Raw genomic sequence first — 27,732 nt, 5'->3', positions numbered from 1 at the left:
TATTATGTAATCAAGATTATTTTTTTCTTTTAGTTAGTTTTCATCCGGCCAAACATTAAGCAACTTATATTCAATATTACAGTACCATTTATCAATTAGTATATAGCTAAATATGTTGTAGCGCGATGCACTACTGGGTCGCGCGCGCATCAAATAATGCTTCTCGCAACCACAGTAGTGTGCAAACCAACATTCGAACCACCAGCAGCTGGTGGTCAATTTCCTACGAACGCGACTTAATTTTGGTTCAGACTGGAGTCGAGCGCTACGTTATAGCTGTATATATAGCTCGTTTCACGACGAAATCTTCATTTATTGAGTTTGTCTGTCGATTACGTTGGTATCTGCATTTTTAATTTTGTATTCGAATGCCGTTCATTTATTTTATTAAATAGTTGTTTTTCGTAACAGCACACTAGTACGTGTTTCCTTTTGTTATTCTTACATAATTAGGAAGATTTTAATCTTCAAGTTCAATACTATAAATAATCAAATATTTACGAACACCGATCATCGGTATGTACCCATTATTGGTATCGAAGTTTTATGTTGAGCTGGATATCGAAAAATTTCAAATTGTAATGCTGTAATTTTGTACTTGTTTAGGTGTAAAACTAGGATTAACAACTTGATTGCTAGGAGCTAGGAAGAGATTTTAGTAATGATGACCCTTTAAACTTAAACTGTCTCTCTAGTGCACTTCGATCGGTTTTCTTTTCAATTTTGATAAAACCTAGTCGTGATCTTTGTTTCAGAACTTCACTAATTTATTAAGTTTTGTAGTTTATATAGACGGAACATGAGCAGATACCATTTGATTAATAATAATATATCCGATTTGATATATTATTCTGTCGGAGTTTGAGTTCAACATGGACACATTTATTAACATCCCGCATGAATTTGTGTCGTCTTCACAATTTTTTGCGCTGAATTTGTATGCTTATTAATACTGCCGCATGATATCAGTAGCTGCTATGAAACTAGAGTGTATAGCATGTGTATTATACGATGTTTCCCACGTAAAAATCGCAGGTTGTTTTGGTGCGGCTGGGCACTCTACTGGTGATTGACACCAGAGACTGAGAAAAACTTTGACATAATTTCCAAGTTTGATATGACCTAATAACTACCACATTTACAGGAAGTATGGTAATACATTCTTGTCAGCTGTCTGGGCAAATCTTCTCTCGCAGAATTGGATTAAAATTTAATGTATTTTATTTCTCACTTCCAACGACAAACGATGTCGCAATTGTTAGGTACGTAAGATTTGAAGTTATTTTGAGATTCAATTAATAAATTTTAGATTGCAGCTTGATATCACTTAGTATGTACATTGTACTCGGTTGCAAGGGTAGAACTTATGAGAATACTATCATAGTATTATTGCACTATACTATTATGGGTTCATCAAAGTTCGTATCATGATTTGTCACAATTAAACCATCGAGTCACTTGAGGAAACCCGTTAAAGCTCGCAATTGGCGACGAGATAAAGTTTGTGGTACCTCTAGATGTTAAGTTAACTCTCAGGCTCCAATCTTCCTTACTATACCTACCACTCCTTCTTCCTTGATAAGAAGTAGATCCATCTGGAACAGTGAGCTGCTTCTTCCCTTCTATCCCGTACTAGCCTACTCAGCTCTTTCCAAACCGTGAACAACCACTCCCGGTGCTAGAACTTTAACCGCATAATTATAACAGCACAATTCTTTCGCTTGAATCTCAGTCTGCTGTAAGACTGCTGTACCGGTAGAGTTTTTACTTGTATGATTCAGCAATCTGTTCTTTAGATGGTACCGTTACCTCCCGCCATAAGACTGTGCCGTCTTGGTGACCTTGAGAATATCATAAGGTCCGATATATAAGAGCACTATCCAATATCGAGACCCACTCAGGATCCCAAACCACGACTCCTTTCGGTCGTCTGTACCTGCTTTTTTCCTCCCAGCAATGATACTGTCTTTCATCGCTGGCCTTGTTCTTATAAGTGTTCACTCGGCGCTCACAAGATAACATGTTCAGAGATCTGTTGCAGAACCTTGTCGTGCAGTCATTTATATACTCCTTGACTAAGAGCTACTTTACACCTACAGCAAAAATGTGCTAAATGATACCCATCCTCTCCTCACACTACTATACTTGCACTTACCATCCTCATCTTCACCATAGAGGGGGTTAAGAGGGTGGCGTACACAGCATCTAGCACGAACCCAATAAGTGAGTCTACAGTGCGTGTCGAACTACATTGCATGTACCCTTATATATTAATTGAGACAGAATTTTAATAAATCAACAAATTCTTAGAATTTAAAAAGGTAGAATTTAATTCTATGGCATTTATTGAAATCTGCTTTTTTAAAGTTGAGAATTGGTTTCAATTTCTAGAATATCACGATAATGTTGACTCAAAACTGTTTCAGGCAGCTATCAAGTCTCAAGATATGACATAATTTGATAGAATGTTAGTACCAATGCTATCAGTGCATTCAAGTCGAGTTCTCGATACAGGTATTATAATTAGGTTCTATTGACCGTTTTTGTAGTCTTAACTCATTTTTATTTGTTATTATACGACCAATTAAAACCTAGCAAACCAGACTTCTTTATGTGCTAAATGTTACTTTAACCTTAATAATAGCAGCATTGTGGCAGATATCCAGTTACATTTTTTCCAGCCGTATATTATAAATATACAGGGTGGGCCAAAAGTCAGTGTGCAAACGTTGGCCTTAATAGCTCAGTCACTGAGTGCCCAATTGAAATAATTTGTTCTGGTATGACTTACTACTCAGGAGGTGACCGGGATTCCCGGAACCGGGTCAAGTCACATTTTTCATCGCGGTCCCGGTCCCGGTCAAATGCTGATTTATGATCCCGGTCCCGGTCCCGGTTAATTCAGGATTCTTGGTCCCGGTCCCGGTCAATCACTCAAATTAGCGGGGATTTTGACCGGGATCTTTTACATAATTTCATTCACTGTGATTTTAAGTTTTTACTTTCATTCATTGTGAATTTCATCTTTAAACAACCTCTGAGCCAAATAAAACAATGTTTAAAATTGCTAAACAAGTTTAGGTAACTAATATCGTTACATAACTCATAAGTGCAAAGTAACATCAAGTTTTCAACTCGGGCTACGCCCAATTGTCAATTGGAATTGGAGAATGAAACTGTTGAATAATTTGAGGGATCATTGATTGAGGAATGAGGAATGAGGGTGAACTTGAGTAATCAGTACATGAACATTATTGGTGTAGTACATTAGGCCCATGCCCCATATTGACGGGTTTTTACTAGTTTTTTCTAATTTAATATTCTAGTTATTACTTATTCAAATTGTTCAATTATAATGTAAATGAAAGTTGCAGCTTTCAATATGAGAATACCAGTTTTGGTCCCGGTCATCCCGGTCATCCCGGTAAAATTGGATTGTTGGTCCCGGTCCCGGTCCCGGTCCCGGTAAGATAGAAATCCCAGAAATTATTGGTCCCGGTCCCGGTCCCGGTAAATTGATAATCTCAGTCCCGGTCCCGGTCCCGGTCCCGGTCAAGTCACATTTTGTATCCCGGTCCCGGTCCCGGTCCCGGTCAGGCCTGAAATCATGTCCCGGTCACCTCCTGCTTACTACCACCACTGGTTCGAGAAATTTGTCAAATCGAAACATATTTGTGTTCATTTTTTTCAAAAGAAGGTTCATTTTCGCATTTATTTGATAGTTTGGATAATCGGATCGAGCCAAATTTTATTGAATTGTGTTTGGCCATTTAAATTACGTTTGCTCTGAAAAAATGAGAGTATATATATATTACTCATGCAACTAAGATAAATTGAGTATAAATACTCAATTTATCCTAGTTTAAGTTGCAAGTTATATAACTCATTTTCTAAAGGTTTCGTAAACTTTAATCAATTACAGAGGGTGTGGCCTCTTTTTCACTGAAAAGACGCCATCAGATTTCATTGCATTCTGGGACCAATTTTGGTGTGATTTAAACTATCCTACAAATTGGTGTTTACTGTTTCGACTTTTGTAAAATCACTGTAATAATATAATCTGTATTCTTATAGTTTCAACCATAATAGTGAAATAGAGGGGCTGGCCAATAGCCACACCCTCTGTAATTGATTTAAGTCTACGAAACGTTCAGAAATTTGTGTGTAATTCGGAGATAAATTAAACAAGTTGTTATCGGCCACCAGGCACCATGATTATTATTTTACCATGTGTAAACGGAATGTTCTAGCAGACTGTATAATACTATAACATACATTTTCTTACACACACATAATCTAATCTCTGGAATGTTGCTAATTGCTATGATATGGCAATGTTTTGATACTGTGTATTATCATGATTATACCTTACAGGCCGATCTTCCGATGGAGTTCGGTTGCCATGGCAACAAATCATTATGATAAGGAATTTGTAAACGCAGTCACAACTCGATGTCGTGTACGGTGCGAGCGGTTATTTTATGATAGGTAACATCTACTTTTTCAGCATTTGCGGGATGACCAGTTCACACGTATATTTTCGCAGACACAACTTCGCATAAAATTATATCCAATTATTCTATAACCAATTATCTACACGGACTTCTGTCTAAATATGAATGAAATCGAGAAAACCAAATATTATATGATTCATCCTGAAGTGCTGAGTTCTCACGGCAGTATAATCATGATCCTGATAGATATCACAGTCTCCTTAAATGATTGTCTCTGCTGCTTAATATATCTGGATTGTCGTTGGGAGGCGATGCAGATTTGTTTACTTTTAAGGGGGAGGTTCTGCTCAGCAGGAGAAAGAGGTGATGCACATTTTGTATTTGTCTGACATGTAGGACTTGAGCCACGTTTCCGTAAGTGCAATAAACGGTAACGAGTGGTTTTTGGATTTCTCCTGAATAAGAGCTGAGATTTTTGGCACTTCCCATCTACTCGCACTTGATGCACTAGGATTCATGGACTGGACATTTAAGACGAGGCATGAGGAATAACGGGCACGTGCAGTGTATCCTCTGAGGCGGTAGGAACTGCTGGTAGTGGTATAGTGGGAGCGCTGTTCCTGGCTGAAGAGGTGGATGTGGTCTGGGGTAGTGGTAGGGCATTTGAGTTTGAGGGAGGCTGGACCGTGGTCGACTATTTCTGATAGGAGTCCGATCCTGGTTTGCATCGTTTCCAACAGTCTCCGTAACTATAAAAATCCTGTGATCTGGTATTGGTTACTTAAACTTATTTAATTGAACATGGTGTTTGACGTTGGAGCTTATCACTTTACAGTTTACATCACCTTACCTGAATAATTGAATAGGATGAATACTGAATAGCATTTATTAATGCTGTCTTTACCCGGAGAACTCTGTTTTACTTGTCCCTCGGTAACACAAGACCGTGAGCCGTGACACTTAGTCACAATAATTAAGTCATAAGTCAGAAAGACTTATGAAGAAGTCCATAATTCGTACACCCATGATTATGTTAAATATAGATTGACTCCAGTCTCCATTGTTCAATGATTTCATCAAAATGTTTTAGGAAAATGTTCACAGATTTGTTAATTTTGGACTCAAATTAACGTTGAGAAAAACTGAATTTATTTTGGAAAAATCCCGGCTAAAACCAAAATCCCGGCCGGTACCAGTATACCGGTACAAAATCGCCAAATACCAGCCGGTATTCCGGCTGCGCCGGTATCCCGGTCGAGTTCTGTCTGAGACCTAATTTTATCTATTTCTCGTGCAATTTTAGATCAGACACAGTCATCTAAATTATTTAATAAGAAGGTTTAAATTATAGGCAATTAAAAACAATTGGGACTATTATTGTTTATGAGTACATATTATACGAATATAAGGTGGTTAATATAATTATAACACATTTAATATAAAACATTTAAGACACATTTTTTTATTCCTGCATTGTACTCAATAATTTAACTAGTAATATTATATAAAAACCACATTTCTATTTGTACAGGGAGCTGCTGGTAAACTACCGTCGCTATACATCGACTAGGATACAAGGATACAAGGATACAAGGATACAAAAGTGATAATTATTTTATTGAATTCACAATAGTTATAATTCTGAAATAATTTAAGGTTACACAATTCTAGTTATTTACAAATGTGTAGGGATAAAATAGAAATGTTTTATAATACTATTTTTGAGGTCCTATAGCATTATGCATTGGCCAGTATTTGAGTGGAAATCTGGGCTCTTATAGTAGGCTGTAAAATGTTCGTTCACAGAGAGAATTGAATGGATTGCTCTTGCTGTGGCATTAAATTTTGTAGGGTCTAGTGTTTTATCGGATAGCAAACCGGCTAGGTCAGTAATATTTTTGGGATGGAAGTTAAATTTTTCTCTAACTGAGGAGTAGAGTAAACAGTCAGTTAGAACATGAATTTCGTCCTCAATAGGCTTAAGCCCCTTGCTGAGAAAGCAAAAAGTGCACCATCGATGTTCTCTTGGTACTAGGGGGGTTTCGTAACGGCCCCTCTCAATGTAAAGATTGTGGCAGCTAATACGAAACCTTGTTAAGCTTTTCCGAGCATCGGGGATCTTAACCACTCCTAAGTATGTTTCTGGTTCAAAATCATGTTTAATTTGATTGTAGAATTCTAATTTAGGTGAGGATGCCTTGGCAGATTTCCAGGTATCCACAAATTCTTCCCTCATGTGACTGATTTGGGTAGAGAGCTTGGATTTTGAAGAGGATGAGTGGGGGAAGTTATATTTGGTGAGAAGATTAGAGATGTTGGTGTACCAAGGAAGGCCCAGCATAATCTGCTCGTGAAATGCAGCGGAGAGAAGTTCATTTTCAGTGCTTTCAAGACGACTATAGAAATCTATTGCAAGTTTGCAGGCTTCAAAGAAGAGGGGGTGGCGCCCACTTTCGCCCCAGCAGCCTATATTTGATGCTTTTGAATGGACAGACAAGGACCACTTGATAAACTTAAGGTGGAATCTTTCATAATGGTCTTGTGAGATGTACCTGAGAGTATGCTGGGGGTTGGCTTTGCTATCTGTTTTGGAGAGGTATCTCATGGTTTTTGAGTGAGGACATAAGATTTGGCAGCCATAGAGCAGTATCGGTTTTATTAGAGAGTCAAATAGAATGTTTAGGGAATGGTGAGAGAGGGCATCTTTGACGATATTGCCTTTGAGGCCATAGAGAGCACGGAGAGCCTTGGCCCTCAGTTCAGTATTTGCTGCTGTAAAAGATCCATTTCTGTGGAATATAATGCCAAGATAGCAGTATTTTTCGGTGTGTTGGATGGGCTGGCCTCCCAAAATGAATGTTTCATAGGATTGTTTTCTTTTAGGAGGGCAGAATATGAGAATCTTGGTTTTTTTAATGTTTACTTCAAGGCCCATAGAGTTACAGAAGTCGAATAGGATGTTTATATTGTCTTGCAAGGCCTTGGGACTTAGGGCAAGTAGGACAAGATCGTCAGCCCAGAGCAGATGTGATATTAGGACGTCAGCTAGAATAGGATAATCACCAACAGATTTCAGGAGAGATGACAAGTCGTTGATATAGATTTTAAAAAGGTCCGGTGATAGGGGGTGTCCCTGCTCTGTTCCTTTTCCAATGTCAATATTAGGGGACAAGAGTTTGGAGATTTTTATATGAGCTATTGAGTTTCTATACATATCACTTAGGCAATTGAAGAAGTTTCCAGTTATTCCAAGGCATGTGATTTTGTGCAGAAGGAGGTCCCTACATACAGTGTCAAAGGCCTTTCTTAGATCAACAAAGCATGCATAGAGGCGAGCTTTCTTAACCTTGGTATATTTGTCAATGACTGTCTTAAGGGTAAAAACGTGGTCATTTGTTTGAGCACCCTTAGAGAACCCTAGTTGTTCTTTTGGGTCAGGGCAGTAGAGCTTTTTGAAGTGCAGGAGACGCTCAAGTAAGATGCTAGAAAATAGTTTACCCATACAGCTACCAACAGCTATTGCTCTGTAGTTGTCCGGGCTGAAAGGGTTGCCAGACTTGTAAATAGGAGTAATGATGCTGGTGTGCCATGGATAGTAACCAGAGACCAGTGAGTGGTTGAAGTTTTTGAGGATGGCTTTGAGACAAAGCGGAGTTACGCTCTGAAGCATCTCGTTGGATATCAAGTCGTTTGAGCAACTTTTACCTTTTTTGAGATTTTTGATGGCAGAGGTCACTTCAGATTCTGACATGAGCTTATTTAGGATATCCAGATCTGGTGGTTCAGGGTAATGTTTGTGATTGTGGTGAGTGAGATCTGGCTCCTGGTCTGGTTTTTTATAAAGGGATGCAAAGAAGTCATGGAAGCTAGCTAAATCAAATTTGTCAAGTAAGGGGCTAGTGTCATGTTCTTGTTTAAGCCGTTTAAATTTTTTCCAGTCGAGTATGTGACCTTCTTCTATAGCTTCATTTAACTTCTTAAGGAAAGCTACTTTCTTACTGTTTACAAAATTGCTATGCTTGTTGCGTTGCTTAAAGTATTCTCGTCTGAGGATACAGTTACAGTGCTTACTACCAAGCCGGTTTGCTAGCCTATTTAGGTTCCGCCGTGAGGAGTTGACTTGTGGGTCGAACCATTTCTTACGGGCAGAATTTTTGGGAGGCTTTTTCACTTTTAAGGCTATATCAGCAGCACTGTGGAGACATTTTATGACTGCATCGTTCAGTTCGTGATTGCCCTCCAGAGTACTGCTAAATTCATTTGTCACAATGCTTTCCAGATTGTTGATAATTTCGGGCGAGGTAAGGGCTTTTTTAAATAGTGAATGGGAGGTGTTGCTATCCCACTTATAGCCACAAGGAAAGTTAGAAAAGTCTGGGAGCTGGAAGTTTGCGACAAATGGTTCAAATGTAGTGAGTTTCAAGACTAATGGACAATGATCAGAGTATGATGTAAACTCTTTTACTTGGAGAGAGTTTACATGATCTCTTGCCCATGAGGTGATTACAAAATAGTCAACCACACTGCTTCCATTGTATTTGTGACAGGTCATTTTTCCAGTGGTGTCCCCAAGGGTACGACCATTAAGAATTTTGAGTTGGTTATTGATAACCATGTCAAGAAAGTGTTGGCAGTGGGGTTCAGATATTGTAAGGTCAGAATTATTTCTTGGTTCTTCTATGTCGTGCTCGAGTCCAATGTCGTTATAGATGTCATGGATGGCAGGTGCATTACAGGAAAGGATATAGTCTGGGAGTTTTCCAGTTCTTGCATTTGCATCGCCACACATAATAACTTCTCCCTTTTGACGTAGTCTGATACAGATAGAGTCAAGAGCAGAGAAGGTATTAGCAGTATAATCTGGATTCTTCTTGACATAGGACGAGTATGCAGGGCTAATATAATAACATACCAAAAATAGGTCAAAATCAAGTTTAAAAAAGTTCTTGTCCAGTTTAGCAACAATAATGTCATCAGATTCATTACAAAGCACACTAGAGACACCTTTTCTTAGGCCATTTTCAGCAAGAATGCAGACCCCTCCTGAGCGTGAATTTTTGCGGTTGCTATTAAAAGAGAGGTATCCTTCAATCTTAACTTGCTTCTTTGTTTCTTGGAGACAAAGAATGTTAGCTTGTTTGAGGATTGACAAAAATTCGCTATTTTCAAATTTGTTAGACCCGTCTCCTGTGCTGTCCTGGATGTTCCAGGACATCACAGCGACTTGATCTCGTGATACTTGTTTTTTCTTGAATTTTAGGGTTAATCTAACGCTCTGTAGGGGGCTGCTTTCTAGGGGATCTCATACCAAAGGCACGGTATAGGCCAAGTTTAATATTCAAACAAAGTTTTTTCAAACCATACTCTGAGACATGGAGTTGGTCCTCCTTCAACGGGTTAGGAGAGTCTTGGGATGACTCAGCAGCAGAGATGGCACGGGAAAAGTTTCCACTATGACTACAATCCTACTTTTAAAAACAAACTACATACATATCTCACATTTGCGAGGACTACTTCATCACAAGCAAAAAATCGCCATTGGTAAATAAAGTAGGTTCTTTTCACTGACTTCGTTAAATGAGTTACATATTTTCACACAAATTACGTGCGTGATCATTAAAGGGTTGCTTGTGTGCAGTTACTTCTGGGCCAGCGCCACCCTGTTGGGAGTTTTCACATAAGTAAATTTGCCGATAATACAATTTTACTCATTCTGGACATGTTACCTATATAATTATCATTATACTAGTATTTCTTCAGGTCTGTCTTCTATAACCACGATGAAAAGAAAAGCTGGGCGAAAAAATTTGAGACTGCAGAACTGGAACACTCTATTTGAAGACAGTGGCTGCTGAGTGCTGAGCTGCATCAAATCTATCAGCATCATGTAACTTCGATCAGGAACAGACTCCATTTCATTTCCGACAACTAGCACCTGTTTTCCCTAGACTTACCAAGTATTAAGTAACTGCATTAGTATTAGGTTAAATTAAAGGCCCTACATCGAACAAGTCTAACAATTAAAACTTAAATGCAAGAGTGCACAATTTATCACTACATATCTTCCTCTTTTAATTCTAATCAACACACGGTTTCGTCTTTGTTTCACCCAATCGTGCTGATAATCAGTAATCATGCACTCTGCACTCTAACTTCGAGATGTTTCAAAAGGGCTCCCGACGATTTGAATTATATCAATATTTTCTTTTGATACATAGATACTGATTGGGAGGTTCATCATACTATTCTTGTCACATGGTAACGATTAACGATTAGCTGATCAGCTTCCAGCATCGACAGGCCGAAATCCATAAATATAATCAGTTGTAATAATAATTATGCACACCTATAATTAACGATTATCCATCTGCCGATGATCGATTACCATTTAATATTTATCATCGTCCGGATCATCATAATATTTTAATTTAAAGTTACAATTGAACGGTGTTAAGAAAGATAATTTAAGAGAAATGTTTTGAAAGTGCCTGATTTCGAGTATAAGATCTGTACTGATACATTAATTTTCAGATTGTTATTATATAGTTTATTTGTATTTGTTATATTATCTTATCCGCACAAGTTCGGAAGCCATCTGAACGGTATTGCCAGACACAGGCATATATTTATTTTGGGGTATCATGCTCTCAGAAATTTCAACTCAGTCCGATATTATAGTTATACTAACCTGCATTGCATAAGGTTAATTGTCTCTCAGTCTAGTGCATAGACCTTTTATTTTGCATAAACCCTTTATTTTGATTGGGAAAACTTTAGTTTAATGTGGTTACCGTCTCTAAAGTTGGCATGATAGTTAATAAACTCTTATCTATTATGTCACTGAAGATGACGCCTTTCAACATGTTTGACGATAGCCTGTAGATTGATAGTTTGATCTCAGTATTTACAACAATTCATCTAGTTCGATTGATTCAAAGGGAAACAAATTCCTCTCTTATCTATTATGACTATATTTAAATTCAATCCTGTAAAGTAATACTCCTTTTTTAGTAATTTATACATGTGTTTTCTCCTTCTGATTTTTAAACTATTACCGGACACGCTGAATAATAATGACATCAGTGAATTTAAAGCTATCGTTAATATCACTCAGAAAATGCGCGTCTTTAGCGCGTGTCTTGTTGTTATGCATCAATCCTTCGGTAGATCGGCGAGATGCACCACTGTGCCTCACCGATCTGCGAAGGATTGACATCGTGAATCAACTAAATATGGCATTGTAATTTTGCATGTGGCATGGCTGAAATGTAACGCTTGATTTATATTTATGTTAATTAATTGAACTTTCAAATAAAATAAAAAACATCCGTCAATAGTAAAAGTAACCAAATGACAATTAAATTAACTGGCTCTAAATTTATATTTTAATCTTTTATTTTTCTTTCGCTAAATCGCTCATCTCATGCAATTAGTTTTTAAATTAATGTGAAAAGGCCCTGATGTTGGAAGACTTTTGACTTTGCCGCTTCAACGGGCCGCACAAATTCTTGTTTGTGTTCACAACGATTTTGTAGCGCGATGCACTACTGGGTCGCGCCGCGCATTTTCTCGCAACCACATATGCAGATCGGCGAGCTATGCGAAGCATTGACATCGTGAATCAACAAGCTTTAATTGACGATGTCAATTCATCTTGCGGCACAGTAGTGCATCTTGCCGATCTGTGAGAAACCTCATTGAGTGCGCGGCGCGGCACAGTAACGCATCGCGATACAACAACAATTGCTATATTGTTCATAAATGAAATATAAATTCGGCGCAATGATAGCAGATAGGCTGAGCGTTGACGGATGTTACTCGTCTAAATTTCTTCGAAGTAGCGCGCGCCGCTTTCTTCTCGAACTATTAGCCCGAGGCAAGAGGTAAATTAGTAGCGCGCGCAGAGCTAGTCCGTTATATAACAGGGCTAGAACCATGGTCAAGTTTCTAATTATAATAAAACCAGCGAAACAAAGTCCCTCTACGTCATGGAGGGTGATTCGGAATCAGCGTTTAAACTCAAGCTATTATGTTAATGCAATGAGAGGTTGATCTTGGAGCACGGAGGCGCCTATACTACGTACACCACGAATTTCAATTATCATAACACAGATCCTACGTTTATTATATATAACAAAAGAGCGGTCCTGCTTATTAATATATCACGCTTCGGCTTATAGTGTAGAGTGAGTTAGACTAATAGCACGCAGAAGCGAGCAAGGGAGCTGGGTAACCGCTCTCTCTGTAAAGCTAGATAAGGTTAGACCTCTTACGGAACACGCGCTGCTAATGATATCATATACCCCTCTAAAGGGATACGCGACGTGTAGCAAGTTGATCAAGGATCACCAGTGCGTGCGCAACATCTCTTTGTTTACAGTTTACCATTTACAGAGCTGAGAGCTGTTTTATTTTACCAAGTTTACTGGACTCGCTTCTCTCTTTAAGGAATTTGTAGGCCCTTCCCCCAGTAATTGAGACAGAATTGATACACCCTTTATAACAAATAGGTTTAACCGATTTGATAAAATTCTAAAAACTAGAAAATATACAAAATTTATATTAAATTTAGAATGTAGAACTCGAAGTAGAGCTGATTGACAGATCTACTACAATCAATATCTAAATTTTAAATGCACAGAGTTTTAAATTAAAACGCTCATTAATTAACAGTCTGGCACCAATTTCATCTGTTACAATTTCTACGGTTGGTTCAGTCATTGTACTTGTAGGCGAACAAGCTCAGATGGGCTTCTTGGCGTTGATGTTGATATTTTTCCAGTTGAGTTGGATCTTCTGTCGGGTCTTCAGGGGTTGTGTGTCCATGCAAAACCTGGAGGTCACGTGTTTTATTGGATGTGGAGAATATGTTGTGTGCAGTGCAGTGTATGATGTGAATTATTGTAATGAAGAATTCGGCACCATAAAAAGTATCTTAACTAGTACCAAAAGTAGGAAAGAGCACTGATTCTTCTAAAAAACGAAGTGCGCGGAGAAGATTTTTAAAAACTTACCTTTTAAAGGCTTCAAGCTCTCTCTCAGATTCGTCCAAATAGTCCATCTCCTGAAAAATACCAGGTTTTAATAACAGCCTTATATCAAAAGTTCATCATATCATTACCAACCAGAAAATTGAGAATTTTGCATCTAATTCTATGAAATTGTGCTAACTGTGTTCATATAATCACATACTCCAGTAGCTGGGAATAGTTGAGTGTGCACTTCGATGTACACGATTTCTGACAACACAGGGTTGTTTGTTAGATCATTCTTAACCAAAATCGTTTAGGTACGCAATTCGTGTCGCTAGACATAACCCTACAGGGCAACTTTTCTAAATTACCCTCAGTCGCGTATACGGGATTTTTGTATTTCAGCTCCTGAAGGTCATAGAGACTTCTATTTCAGCTTAAAATTACCGCAATGGCCATATTTATATACAAGTTATGAAGCAACATAAGGTCTCCAGTGCTTTGTTTTATAGATATTGACAAAAAACTGCTTTTTGGCTCAGCGAACCAAAAATGGGACTGAATTTTGGTAACTTGAACTAGGAAAATCGTAGAGACTTGAATTTTAGCTTAAAATGAGCGCAAACATCACATTTATATACAACTTATAAAGCAATATAAGCCCTTTAATGCTTATTTGTTAAGATATTGACAAAAATCGGTCATTTTGGCTACATGCGTGAGGAAAAATACCAAATTGGGCAACAACTTTGGTCTTTTTTTGACCAGTTTTGTGCTCAAGTTATTGAAATGTGCTTTGATGTTGTAGATCGGGTGTTTTCTTCCAATATGGCCTATTGGTTTCGGTATAAATCCGGAAGCACCCGGTTCATGGGTGATAGGGGTTAAAAACCCTAAAATGTCAGGCGATGGGCGAGACAATTGTCTGAATTTGGTTATAAAAACACTTGCACTCTTTGCTAGGGTTTGCTTTTTTCTGCTACATCGATCCGATTTCTAACTACTAATCATCCCCCTCTACATCATTCTCTTTTAGATACATGATTTCTATAAGTTCTTAAAGGTACATCCGGCATGATGTAAAGTCTATATCAAAGCATTTTAATGTGGTCTTAAAAGTTGCAAGATATTCAAGTTCACTAATAAAACAAAGATTGTAGGTTATCGTTCTTTTACATATCGAGTAATTTTGGCTACACATGTGAGGAAAGATACCAAATCGGTTTACCAAACGAAGATTGTAGGTTATCTATTATTCTTTACATGATTATTGACGCAACTTCATAGTCAAACCTGTATTATTTTAAATATTTAATATTTATCCACACTCTCCATAAGAATATTATTGGGAGTCATTTTTGTGGTTAAAATTCGATTAAATCAGTATTTCCAAGCAAAAAAGTGTCCCAAATTTCTCCTCCGAATATGGTCCGCTAGTTCGAAATTTTAGCACTTATAAACTTTATTGTTAGATATTACATTAACTAGTGTAATACCACTGAGACCAGATCTAGTGATCTATTCAGATAAAGCGAAGAATGTGCATCTGAATGAAGAGAACTTTTCTGATCAAGAGAAAAGAATATGAAGAGATATCAGCAATTGACAGAAGAGATTGCAAGCTCCAGACAGTAGCAGTTCGAGGCATTTACAACTGCATCCTCCAAACCTTTATGAACCACTGCACCTGATCGTAAACACTAAAGAGAAAAAGGCCTGCATGAAGATCGCTGAAATTAGCATGAGGGCATCATACACCATCTATCTGTCCAGAAACACCATTTAAATATGGACAGATGATTGGGACTTAATCCAGAGGCTAGTAATTGCATAGTAGGAGCGTATAATGTTTGTAGAATGTAATTATTTTTAAAAACTACCGTTCAAAACTTATAGATCAAGTGATTGCCTACCCACAATTATATTACAACGTCGTGGGGTCAGTTGATATTGTTGCTAAAAATCAGGAGCAAGCGTCTTGAAACAGGATACCATGAATCTGTATAAGTTTTAAGTAGTTTCATTCTACGTTTAATATTATTATTGGGTCGTTTACGTTAAAGTTATATTTGGCCATTTTATAGCCTCCCCCTCAAAAAGCCCACAATTGCTCAATATTATGTAAAAGAAGGATAACCTACAATCTTTATTTTATTAGTGAACTTGAATATCTTGCAACTTGTTAAAACCACATTAAAATGCTTTGCTATAGACTTTACATCATGCCGGATGTACCTTTAAGAACTTATAGAAATCATGTATCTAAAAGAGAATGATGTAGTGGGGGATGATTAGTAGTTAGAAATCGGATCGATGTAGCAGAAAAAAGCAAACCCTAGCAAAGAGTGCAAGTGTTTTTATAACCAAATTCAGACAATTGTCTCGCCCATCACCTGACATTTTAGGGTTTTTAACCCCTATCACCCATGAACCGGGTGCTTCCGGATTTATACCGAAACTCATATTGGAAGAAAACACCCGATCTACAACATCAAAGCACATTTTAATAACTTGAGCACAAAACTGGTCAAAAAAAGACCAAAGTTGTTGCCCAATTTGGTATTTTTCCTCACGCGTGTAGCCAAAATGACCGATTTTTGTCAATATCTTAACAAATAAGCATTAAATGGCTTATATTGCTTTATAAGTTGTATATAAATGTGATGTTTGCGCTCATTTTAAGCTAAAATTCAAGTCTCTACGATTTTCCTAGTTCAAGTTACCAAAATTCAGTCCCATTTTTGGTTCGCTGAGCCAAAAAACAGTTTTTTGTCAATATCTATAAAACAAAGCACTGGAGACCTTATATTGCTTCATAACTTGTATATAAATATGGCAATTGCGGTAATTTTAAGCTAAAATTGAAGTCTCTATGACCTTCAGGAGCTGAAATACAAAAATCCCGTATACGCGACTGAGGGTAATTTAGAAAAGTTGCCCTGTAGGGTTATGTCTAGCGACACAAATTGCGTACCTAAACGATTTTGGTTAAGAATGATCTAACAAACAACCCTGTGTTGTCAGAAATCGTGTACATCGAAGTGCACACTCAACTATTCCCTGCTACTAGAGTACATAATGGTAAGTTAAGGGAGACTTAAAAGAGACTTACATCAACTTCGCACTTTGGCAGGAAAATGTCATCTGAAAATGAGAGTTTGTTAAACATATGGACACTTGAGAATAACTATGATCGGAGTAGTATAATAATAATAATAGATTGAATTTGTATTTGCTAAGTCATTTAATATGCATTTTGTGTTTGTTTCTCCCGTTTTTCTTCCCTTGCGTTGCAAGCCCTGTCTCTTGTAAAAATAACCACTTTTGTAGATACACACAGTCTCTACGCCTTTATCCTCTGGTCCCTAGGGTCAGCTGACTCTGGGCCAGAGGAAAAATTACCGATTGCCAAGGTTTGATGCCAAGGCAGTCGAGACCTCTTATTGAGACCCGATATAATAATAGATAAATAATTTGGTCGACCGCAGTCAGGGAACCTATTCGCGGTCTAATTGATTTTCGGTCACGGCCCTTTCGGTACAGCTTTTATGTCAGCATAAAGGGTTGCAACCCCAAATCTACGTGAGCCCGCTATAATTATTAAGAAATAGGCCGCTTTCTTGCTTCCCTCATTTGCACAAGCTTTAAATGAGCAATACATAATAAACAGGAGTGTTCCAAAGATGCTAAGATGGTCGGTCATCATTTCACTTAAAATGATGATTTGGGGGAAAGAAGTAATTACTCCACCTTGGACATCAGCTCTAAAGAACCTTATCTCAATTAGAGGACATCCTCCAAAGAAACTTATCTCAATTAAAGGAAAATTATACGATTTTGCACAAATAAGGCAATATGTTTGGGAGAAGTTTGGTAAACTCACTAGACTGTGGCTAAACAACTGATGTCATTATTTGTTTAAATATAAGGTAACACTTACAAACTGATTGTTTGTATTTGTAGCTTTTCAGCCTTTTTGCAGTGTCTGCAGCTGTAATTTTATTCGTACATTTGGTACTTGATTTATTTTTGGTCTACCCATATTACTGTGCCTCTGAATTATCTTTCGTTGACCCAATTATCTTTTCGTTTACAATGCCAGGTATCGTTTATTTCATAATCTTAAATGTCTGGACGTATTTTTAGTCAATAAGAGATCACATGATTAAGGAAAGGTGACTTATTGAGTATTGATTGGGTAACCATTATTATCTAAAAGATTAACGTGACATATTTGGTAGATCCATGTGGATATGTCAACAGTGTCATTATCAGCAGTGATAATACTCATCACCATATCCTCCACTTCAATAACGACCCCGAAAGTGAGAGAAAATCAAACTCTGAAGATAACATGTGAAACTGGTTTCATTACGATTGAGTCAGCAAGTTACGGCGAACCAACAAGGAGTTGCCACGCAACAGGATCCTTGGGGATAGTATCAGGAGCTTGTGATGATCAGAAGACGTGCGAGATTAATGCAAATAATGAGGTGTTTGGTGACCCTTGTCGTGGGGTGGGGAAATATCTTACAGTCACCTACACGTGCAGTTTTAGTGAGTTAAAGTCTCTTCATCAAATACTGACAATTTTGAAGTGTCTCACCATAAACCATAGTAATGTTGGTTATTTGTGAATTTAATGGTTTATGATTGGCGCATTTTGTGGAGCTAGTTTATTTTGTATTTTAAAATTTAATTTCCAAACATTCCACCTCCAACTAGGAGACTGTAAGTTCGAGGAGCAGTTATCAGATCACGCGCGCACGTGCATGCCGTGCGCGGCTCTCTCTTCCGCAGGTGTGGTGGACTGCAGTACATGTCCCAGTGGAGTACTTGTGTTGGTACCGTCACTGCTGGCAGGGCAGGTTGCTAGTGCTCTACACTGCTTAACAAGTGAGTGTTATAATCACCACCAGTTCTTATTTATTATTATTCAGCCGCAAAACCTAGGGTGTTTTGTGACTGAATAACAATAAATATGATAACGAATAATGAATATGATATGATGATAAAAAGTATTTAAGGAACATACCTAAACTCTCGTTCCTCTTCTTCTTCTTCTTGAACTTCTTCTTCTTGGCTGATGTATCATCTTCCTTGGCCTTCGACTCTTCCTTGAAGACACACTTCTGCTCAGCGGGCCTTTTCGGGGCTGGATCACTTCTAGTTTCCTTGAGGGGCTGTTTGGTGACCTTTCCCTGCAGCGCCTTCCCTTTAGCAGCAACTGATTTGTTGTCAATTGGAGCTTGTTCTGGCTTTGCCGGCGGCTGGACAGACTGCTTCGTCGGGAGTTGGTTCTCCTTGATCTGTTTTGGGAGTTCAACAGGCTTCTGGTTCAGTAAAACTTTCTTTTGAGAGACTGGAGATTTCTGGATTGGAGCAAGTTTTGGTGAATCTGGTTTGGAAGGGATAACTTTTATTTGTTCGATTTGTTTGGTTGAAATAGGTTTCGACTCGACATTGTTAACTTTTGGCGGAGGGGGAGGTGGACCGTAAGGCGTGTTCGAGTTGATAACAGGTTTTGATCTTTGGGCAGACTTTGGTAGAGTGATGGGTTTTCCAGCATTCTTCCCGTGATAGGCCTCTTTAACATTGATCTTTGGTTTCGAAGATGGCTCTGGTTTGGGCCGCTCTTTCTTCAAGGTCTCAACGATGATAGCCTCTCTGGCCTTCTCTGATTCCGTTTTGTCCTGAGGTTCAGCAGCAAGATCAGCCTCCTGAAATGGATAACTTTTAATTAATCGGGCAATGATCGAATCTTGATAATAAAACACTCCCAAATTTAAGAATTACACGATCAGTAAATTGTTGAAATTTCTACTTAACACTGAATATACATTAATACCTTATCCATAGTTTTCAAGAACTGGAATGTCGGCATCAGCTTGCCGTTGGGCATGTTATTGCGGTTAGAACGATCCATCATTTCACGCGGCAGCTTCATGGACTCAATCTGCTGGGTTTGTTTGCGATACATGGGATGGTCATCTATTCTGTAACCGCAGAGGAGGAGAGCACGTTGTTCCTTGCTCAGACTATCGTATTTATCCAGGTGGAAAGAGAACGTTAGTGGCTTCTCTTCGTCTTCCTTTTCGTCGGTTTTCATCTCCGTCTCAACACTCATCGGAGGAGCTGTGTTGTTCGAAGAGAGATTTGATTCGCTACTCTGGCTCCGACGCTCACTTCTCGTTTCTAACGATGGTGAAGCGTCCATATTTGTTGTTTCCGACAATTTGTCTGCTTTGTCCATCGCTTTTGGTCCAGAGGAAGATTCTTTCCTTGCATCTTCATTTTTACTGTGATCCTTTGGCTTGCTCTTCCTTTTCCTTCGTTTCGTTTCCTTGCCATCCTTACCCTCGATAAATGAAACCAATTCCTCCACGCTCCGACTATCTACAGCATTAGCTGGCCTCCCCTGACAATCATTTTCATTCTTACTGACATTGTTTGATTGAGCGTCCACTTTTAGATTGAAATTGTTCTGGTGCTCTGCACAGAGCTCTCGCCGCGCTTTTTCCGGATTTCTCTTGTACTCTAACTTTTTCCGCAGTTTCTCTCGGAAGATCTCATAATTGTGCGAGTTTTGTGCGGAGGGGTTGGGATGCCCGACCAGTTCGCAGTAGCAACACGCGCAGTATTTAGGCTTGTCTGAATCCTTGGATGACATGGAGCTGGTGGAGAGGCGCCGTTCTGACGAGGGACGGTCCTCTCCGTCGTCTATAGTCTGCGTACTGCTGTCACAACCTGCAAATGGGGTCGTTATTAGACATGTTTTTTTAACAGGAGCTTTACTAGTCATGGACTCATAAGACTAATAACTGACCGGACCAGTTCTGAATGTTATGCGCATAATATATAGAATAGATACAAATATTTAATATTATATTATTGACCAATAATATCTTGATATTGACTGACCAACGTCCTTGATATCGTTGAGTATGTGAACCCAATTCTTCTCTAACGGCGATGATTCCTCTGTGGGAGAAGATTCCTCGTCAGTAGGTTCGTTAGCCGCCAGTGAGTCCATTAGAGTGGTACAAGCTGCACAGTCGCACACACACGAAGAGTCATCTTCTACACGAGTAGCTTTTATCTCTATAGACCCTGAGGAGAAGATTTATCTATACTATATTTTAAACTTGACCAAATCTCCCCGGCAACGGTATAAATAAACACAAATTTACCAAAAAGTGACTATCCGTTAAACCCAATTTCAGCATTTTTATAATTTTGATTTATGCCTTATTTTTTTGTAAATAATGTCGGAAGTGAGCGAAGTCCATTAATAATGGACAAAACTAACTCACATTAATTACTCTCACGCTATGACTAATCATAACGTTGGCTGTGATTGATGTTTTTGGTGTGATAAAAAGTATCGATTAGGGAATACTCAGAACTTAGTCGTCAACGTCAAATAAAACTCCGTACTTTTTACAGTATGGAGCTTGATGAAGAAGAGAAATTAAAACATACCTGATTTTACATTTTTACAAACTATCGGACTACGATGAATGGGGACTGGGCACACCATGGCAACAATAAAATATATAGACTCTGTTACATCTTTACATCGTTTCCTGTTAACATAAATCTCCGTAAAAAATGAACTGGGGTCTGGCAATACTACTGTAGCTTTCGACTAGAGGGTTTTTCGTACACTATAGTTGAAAGTTGATATTTGACAATTAATTACCTTATCCACAAAATAATTGCAAGCACGCAACAACTATAATATACCAGCCGGATCACCATGCCAGTTCGCATCCAGTGACAAGCCTAAATTTACTAAAATAATCAAAAACAAATGCGTATAATAATTCAAAGCGACTCGGTCGCGGTATTAGGCTATTAGGGCATAATGAAAGAGTAAAGCCAAAGCTGGAGAATACCAATATTTGTAGTGCTGAGTTTAAATGGTACCCTGGCAACCAACCCAGTACTAGAGCTCGTCTACAACATTAACAGCAGGGTACATGTTTTACACACAAAAGGAGTACGATGATGTGAAAGGAACAACATTAAACTACTGCAACAGAAACAAGATCAGTGGAAATGTGAGGACGTTAATGCCATTATCGAATGATAAGGAAGTGTGAACTTAACACAGCCTATAGGATCACAGCATTCTGCGAGGCTGCAAAGTCCTGCATATTAGATTACCATATGAATTAAAAGCTTCTCAGATTACAACATGGACGCAAAAGTTACCAGTTATGTGTGTTTATTCCACAGAATTATGATATAAAACACAGAGTGCATGTGCGTAAAAAGTTCCAAGAAGGTTACTGGTATGTTTTTGCAGAGTTATGCGATAATTAGATCAATGTAACTGTGACTAAATTAGCCCCAATATCGAATGAGGATAGAGTACGGAGCCCACAGCCAATAGGATCGCTGCAATCTGTAGACACCAACATCTCAGAAACCATTGAATTACCATGGCCATAAGAACACGTACACTAAGATAATCAGATTACCAAAGGAACGCAAAGGTCACCGCTTAACATGAAGATATACTGCAGACACCTGCTACATACTGCAGTAGGTATTATATTACAATCACCATCCTACACACAAGTAGTAGATCTGTACGAGATTATGTGAAAGTAAACAATACAATTGTACAATTGAGGTGTATAACATTATTAACAGCAGTGAGCAGAGTGAATGTGTTAAATTACTGCAGTAGAATTCAGATCAGTTGGAATGTGAGGATGTTAACGCCGTTATCCAATGAGGAGGGAGTGTGAGCATAACACTAGCCAATAGGATCACAGCATTCTGCGAGGCTGAATATTATGCAAAGTCTTGCATACAATACTTCCTTACAATATGGACGCAAAAGTCACCGCTTACATGTGTTTATTCCACAAAAAACAACATATAAAGAGTGTATATATGCACATTGGCACAAAAAGTCGAGAGAAGGTCACTGGTAGGTCGATGGTATATTCATGTAAGCTCATCAGGTTACCACAGCCTAGCTACAGGGACGCAAAGGTCACTTCTTAAATGTGTTTATTCCACAAATAAATATACATTATATACAGAGTGTATGAGACATGAGTCCTGAATAGGATGGCTGTATAATATCAGCTGGGTTTGTGCTCCAGTCCTGTGTGTTTTCCTGACATCCTCTATGACACCACTCTAAAGCTGATAATGGTTAAACATCCTCTGAAAACTGGTGCCTAATCCACACGGTTAGGACATCAAATCTGTTCTTCTTTGTGGCTTGGGTGCTACACTCCATTACTTGTATTATATATTATATGATTCTGGATAAGTTGACGTGTGCCGACCAAACCCGCCAGTCGAAAACTATTTTCGAGAGAGTGTAAAATCAGTTATGTTCTAATTGCTCTCCTTCATCTACAGCTTATAAAATTTACATTCCACACACTATTTTCAACTCACCCTGTAGCTCTATACTGTAAAAAGTACGGTTCTTTAGTTGACGTTGACGACAAAGTTCTATAACCTAATCGAAAATTTTTACCGCATCAAAAAATATCGTTCACAGCCAAAGTCATGATTAGTCATAGTGTGAGAGTAAATGTGAGTTAGTCATGACGTATCATAAAGCACGAAAACACTACTCAGTTTCTAGTGGTCAATGTTATGTACGTGATATTATAAGATTATAATCCCTATTCAAGTTACTTGAAACTAAATAAGGTAGGTAAGAACAACAATAGTCATATTTAGGTTTACCTGACGAGAGCTTGTCTACTTTGACACTTTTGAGGACTTCGCTGGCGGCTTTAAGTTGTGTTTTGGGATAAATAGGTGGGGCGGGAATTGTGTGTTTTATGAAAAGTTTCTTATGTCCCAGAAGCGAAGATGGAATGTTCTCGATCTTTTCTTCTTTGTTCGAGTCTGAATCTTCTTGACTGAAATTTAATAGAATACAGAATTTACGATGAAATGATTCAAATAAACGATGATTTCAAAAATGATTGAAAAACCTAGTGTGCACCGAAAATTTATAAAGTTTATTTCAAATTCACTTCAAACTGAAAAGCATTTGAATGAGAGACTGCAACTACAACTGCTGCATTGATCAGAAAAATGGCGCGATTTTCTCACCTTTTCGTCGAATTCTGAGAAGCGAAGATAAATTTTCCTTTTAAAGATGACGGCAGATTCTCGTCCCCGTTTTCAAATGAGGCTTGTCCCTCGTCCTTGATTAAATTCCTGGAACAAGGCCGGCTAAAAAGCGTTGACATATTCTGACACGGCTAAAGACTGTTATTACATTACACTCATACATTCAACAATAACACACTGTCCCACCTATTAATATATTATTATCTGTATACTGTATAATATGAGCATATAAAATTGCATTCCGCAGAAAACAAAAGAATCATACTTTTTGATGGCCCTCTCCCGAGCATGGATGAGATGTTGTCTGCTCAGAAACTCCCACTCCTCGTGATCCTTCTCGCTACTGGCCACCTTCTCGTTGTTCACAAAACTGGCCAGCGAGACTATTGCTTTGATCCACTGCTGCTCTATTCGAACCATCTCCTCTTCGAACGCTTTTAGTCTGAAGACAAGCAGCATGTTTTGGGAGAATTAACAACGGATCAGATGAACGTTAAAAATACAGTTAGCATTTGAGGGTGTCTGGTTTCACGGGACAGTTTGAATTATATTCGACGTCACGTTTGCTACCTTGCCAACACAGAGCTCAAATTGCACCAATAACTCTTGATCTTAGGGACATGAGAACGATTGATAATGTATAATGTATAGTTACAGATAATGTATAGTTACAGGCTGCAACAGATCATCACTAGGATGTGGTCTATTAGTTTTACTTCTACCATCAAGCAACATAATATAATGTGTTTCATATTTTCATGAAAGTTACTGTGTAAGTTAAGATAAAAACAGAGCAGTTACTGTTTCTTGAGAGAGAGAGAACCCAATTACAAACCTGTAATACACGGAGCTGTAACTCTCGAACTTTGAGTTAGTGTTACTGGCCTGCTGCAGTTCTCCGTACTTTAACTGGATACAAACTCCTGCAACAGAGAGAGAGAACTCATTATCTGTAATTACACGCTCATTAGTCGTTATCTGTCATTACACGCTAAATACTCATTATCTGTTACTACTCACCAACATTACATGTCTGTTACACTTCCTCTGTTTACAACGGACTCATTACTTTGGTAATTTATTGCCGGTCATTACAAGCAGATAGTGAATTACAAGCACTGTTGGTAGATGTGCGATACATCAAATACCAGATCATATTCACACCACCTCTCATATTCACACCACCTCTCATATTCACACCACCTCTCATATTCACAACAGCCCCTATACAATAGTGCCATGTTGAGAGACGCTGTATGTTCAGTGTCTTGAAGACAATAGACATTACACAGTACACAGTATAATGTTCTACATAGGACTTTAACCTGCATGATATAAAGCTGTTACACGAGTACACGCTAAAGCGAGCTGTGTACAACTCGTGCTTATCGTGCTTTTACCGCACTTGAACCGCATTTTTATTGTAATCAGTCCGTTGAAACAGAAAAATGCAAGAGAAAGGAATCGGATTTTATAGTTAACATAATATACAGAAGTTGAAGTAACTTGAAGAATTACAGGAACAAGAAAACAACTAAAAAACTACAAAAACACAGCACAGTAAAACTTACCAGGTAAGCTTTTCTGAATGATAGGATCTGAGTAGACGACTTGGTGGAAGAGATGCTGGTTAACTAACATCCAGGTAATGCCAAACTTTGCCATGTGCTCGTCTTCCAACTCCACCAGGAACGATTGCAGAGTAATGGTTGCGCACAAGAGCTGCATGACATAAGAGAAGGTAATGAGATGGGATTATATTTGTGTAATTGAATCGCAGCCAGATTATAGTCTGATTGGATTGAATTCGTTTGATAGTTAAACAAACTCCAATATGATTAGCATTTAGCACGAGATTCTTCGCACCTGTTCATATTCATCAAGAAGAGTCTGGGCGAATTCGCGAGCATGTTGAGGTATCCCAATAGAGGAGGGATGACAGAGGAGATGCTCTAGGAGGTGAAACTTAACTTCCTCCACGTATTCCCTCCCTTGAGTTTCCAGCTGGTGATAAAGCTGCTGTGGACCTCTTTCGCATAGCCTACGGTGGAGAAATTAAATTAGACACATCAATTGTTTTGTTTTTCTTCGAGAAACAGTATCATAAGAATCGAAATATTTTTTATCAATTATAAATCTCAACATTCCTAAACTTTTCTTACGTTTCAGCATTCGCTGAGGTTACGAACTTGTGAACGAGAGATTTCATCTTCTCTACGTCAAGCATGTGATCAATTGCTAGCTCTGTGCCAGCTTTGCGGTAAATACACCTCACAGTGTGCCGCAACTCTACCCACATCAGCTGAAAAATAGAAGAGAATGAGGAATGGTCAATGGATCATATTAAAAGGAGCGTTTTCAATGTGTATGAGCAATTAGGGAAGATTTGCTGAGAGTTGGAAGTTTTAAAATCTTTACCATGTACAGAAATTAGCATTTTTCTGAAATAATTCTGAAATTGCCGATCAGAAGCTCCAATTACAGACTAATGAACCAGCTAAGTTGCTACTTTAAATTAAACTTATTATAAATTAAATTGCGAGTAGAAACCTGGGCTGCCTGAGAGTCAATGTCAGACTTGTACCGATTACTGGGACCTCTCGTTTCCCCCAATATGTCGTATATGTTACCTAATTTCAGATCATTGCCCTGGAATAGCACATGTTATTGCAGGGAAGCAAGAATAATTCCCGTTTTCATGCCAGTAAAGATTTTAACTAAGTAACTTCGCTTTTAAGTAGAGTTCACACCTTACAGCATACAATTATCACGTTCTCAACATTGCATTATAGTCATCTGCGAATGCAAATTCCGAACGCAAAATAACAGGCTGCAATATCTCCATATGTAGGTATGTGGTATGCGCTAAATCTCACCAGTAGTAGATCAGTGCTGTCAATTTGTCTGCACTCGCAGCAAACCCAGAAAAACTTGTTCTCTGGATCCTCATCTGAAATAACAAAAATATTATTATTTCGCATTTATAAAACTTGAAACTTTTTGACCCTCAAAGTTCAAGGGCACACATGGTACTATGATACTCTTTAAAATATACTGATAAAATTATTTGAAGTTATCACAAAAAGCACGTACTGTTTTTTGCGGATTTGGGCTGAACTTTCTGGCACAATAAGCACTTGCCCGGAGCTAAAGCACCACCCTCCGCTAGGACCTGGCGATAAATGTTAGTGTAGCATGCATTAACAGCAGCACTGAACCACTTAAAAGCATTATCAGCGTATTAACGAAGTTAGCATGACTCATGACTGATGACGCAGGATATTTTAAATTACTACAGATCGGCCAATGTATCATGCTTCATAGCTCGGAAAGGTAATGGACTGTAGTCTTAGATGGGGAAGAATGGTAGCGTAGATTATGTGTAATTTATACACGGTTAGGGCTAAGAAGGCCGTTGTTGAGGATGACATCAGACAGAAATTACCTGTTGTATCTGTTCATTATTAGATAGCGGTGCTCGTGCAAACTTGCAAATAATAAATCGTGCGCGTTTTGCGCGAAATATATTAATATTGAATCGCTAAAAATATACCGCGCGTTACGTAAACGACATTAAATTTGGGGCGGTCTAAAACAGTTTAGTTACTTACATCACTTTCGCTGGTAACGCTGAACTTCAATTCCAAGCTGGACATCCTAGAACGGAAGAATGATTATGATTTAATCGATAAAATGTTGTTGAATAATTAAAATAAACAAATACGCTGAAGAATGTCAAAACCCTTTGTTATTATATTATGCCCGTTATGATCATTACAATGCTGACAATAGCAGAGTTTGATAATTGAGGAAGTCCATTACAATCAACTAAATCCGTCACACAAATTCAAAATCTTTCTTAACAAACATTGGGTGAAATAAAAATATTCATATTTTGAGAATTTGCCTTCTGTTTCGTAGGTTAATTACTTAACTAAAACTTAATTACTAAAGAGCATTGCAGTTGCATCCTTGATTATGATCTTATTTAAGTTATGACGTTATTTTGTCGTAGCTTTGTATACTTTGCCAAAGATTATATGGACAGAGAGTAAATAAGATAAATATAAACTGATTAATAGTATCAGCCTTAGCTGCGATGACAACAAATTACAGCGATGCTCCAAATCTAACAACGGATTTTGAAGACTCAACATTCAGAGGTAAAGGGACATTTTCTTTGCGCT

At 38.2% G+C, this 27,732-nt stretch overlaps 1 protein-coding gene and 2 long non-coding RNA genes across 3 annotated transcripts; 2 read left to right on the top strand and 1 right to left on the bottom strand.

Moving 5' to 3' along the window:
- The first annotated feature begins 187 nt into the window (after nt 1–187).
- Nucleotides 188–6,019, top strand: LOC134815709 (uncharacterized). The gene is made up of 3 exons (XR_010160279.1): nt 188–1,262; nt 2,427–2,514; nt 5,986–6,019. It is a non-coding gene; the product is annotated as an uncharacterized LOC134815709 (long non-coding RNA).
- Nucleotides 6,020–9,917: 3,898 nt separating this feature from the next.
- Nucleotides 9,918–11,472, top strand: LOC134815598 (uncharacterized). The gene is made up of 2 exons (XR_010160253.1): nt 9,918–10,004; nt 10,215–11,472. It is a non-coding gene; the product is annotated as an uncharacterized LOC134815598 (long non-coding RNA).
- A 1,538-nt stretch (nt 11,473–13,010) lies between these two features.
- Nucleotides 13,011–27,201, bottom strand: LOC134815717 (protein FAM193A-like). The gene is made up of 17 exons (XM_063824292.1): nt 27,157–27,201; nt 26,639–26,717; nt 26,422–26,495; nt 26,096–26,194; nt 25,708–25,847; nt 25,412–25,586; nt 25,117–25,267; nt 24,381–24,468; nt 23,811–23,987; nt 23,525–23,632; nt 23,150–23,328; nt 20,348–20,536; nt 19,275–20,173; nt 18,462–19,146; nt 16,539–16,570; nt 13,469–13,518; nt 13,011–13,287 (listed from the first exon to the last, which is right to left on the bottom strand). Exons 1-17 carry the CDS (start codon nt 27,199–27,201, stop codon nt 13,197–13,199), a joined length of 3,261 nt encoding a protein of 1,086 aa, XP_063680362.1. The 3' UTR covers nt 13,011–13,196.
- Nucleotides 27,202–27,732: the final 531 nt, after the last annotated feature.

Source organism: Bolinopsis microptera, chromosome 5 (genome assembly GCF_026151205.1).
Source record: "Bolinopsis microptera isolate Bmic1 chromosome 5, MBARI_Bmic_1.0, whole genome shotgun sequence".
Lineage (NCBI taxonomy): Eukaryota > Metazoa > Ctenophora > Tentaculata > Lobata > Bolinopsidae > Bolinopsis > Bolinopsis microptera.
The sequence above is the reverse complement of the archived record's forward strand: the minus strand, read 5'-3'. Positions and strand labels throughout refer to the sequence as shown.

Coding starts and splice junctions, on each gene's coding strand:
- LOC134815717 (XM_063824292.1), bottom strand. CDS start 27,201: ATGTCCAGCTTGGAATTGAAGTTCAGCGTTACCAGCGAAAGTGAT. Junction 26,195..26,421: donor ACAGCACTGATCTACTACTG/GTGAGATTTAGC, acceptor GTGCTATTCCAG/GGCAATGATCTGAAATTAGG. Junction 25,848..26,095: donor TTGACTCTCAGGCAGCCCAG/GTTTCTACTCGC, acceptor TCTATTTTTCAG/CTGATGTGGGTAGAGTTGCG.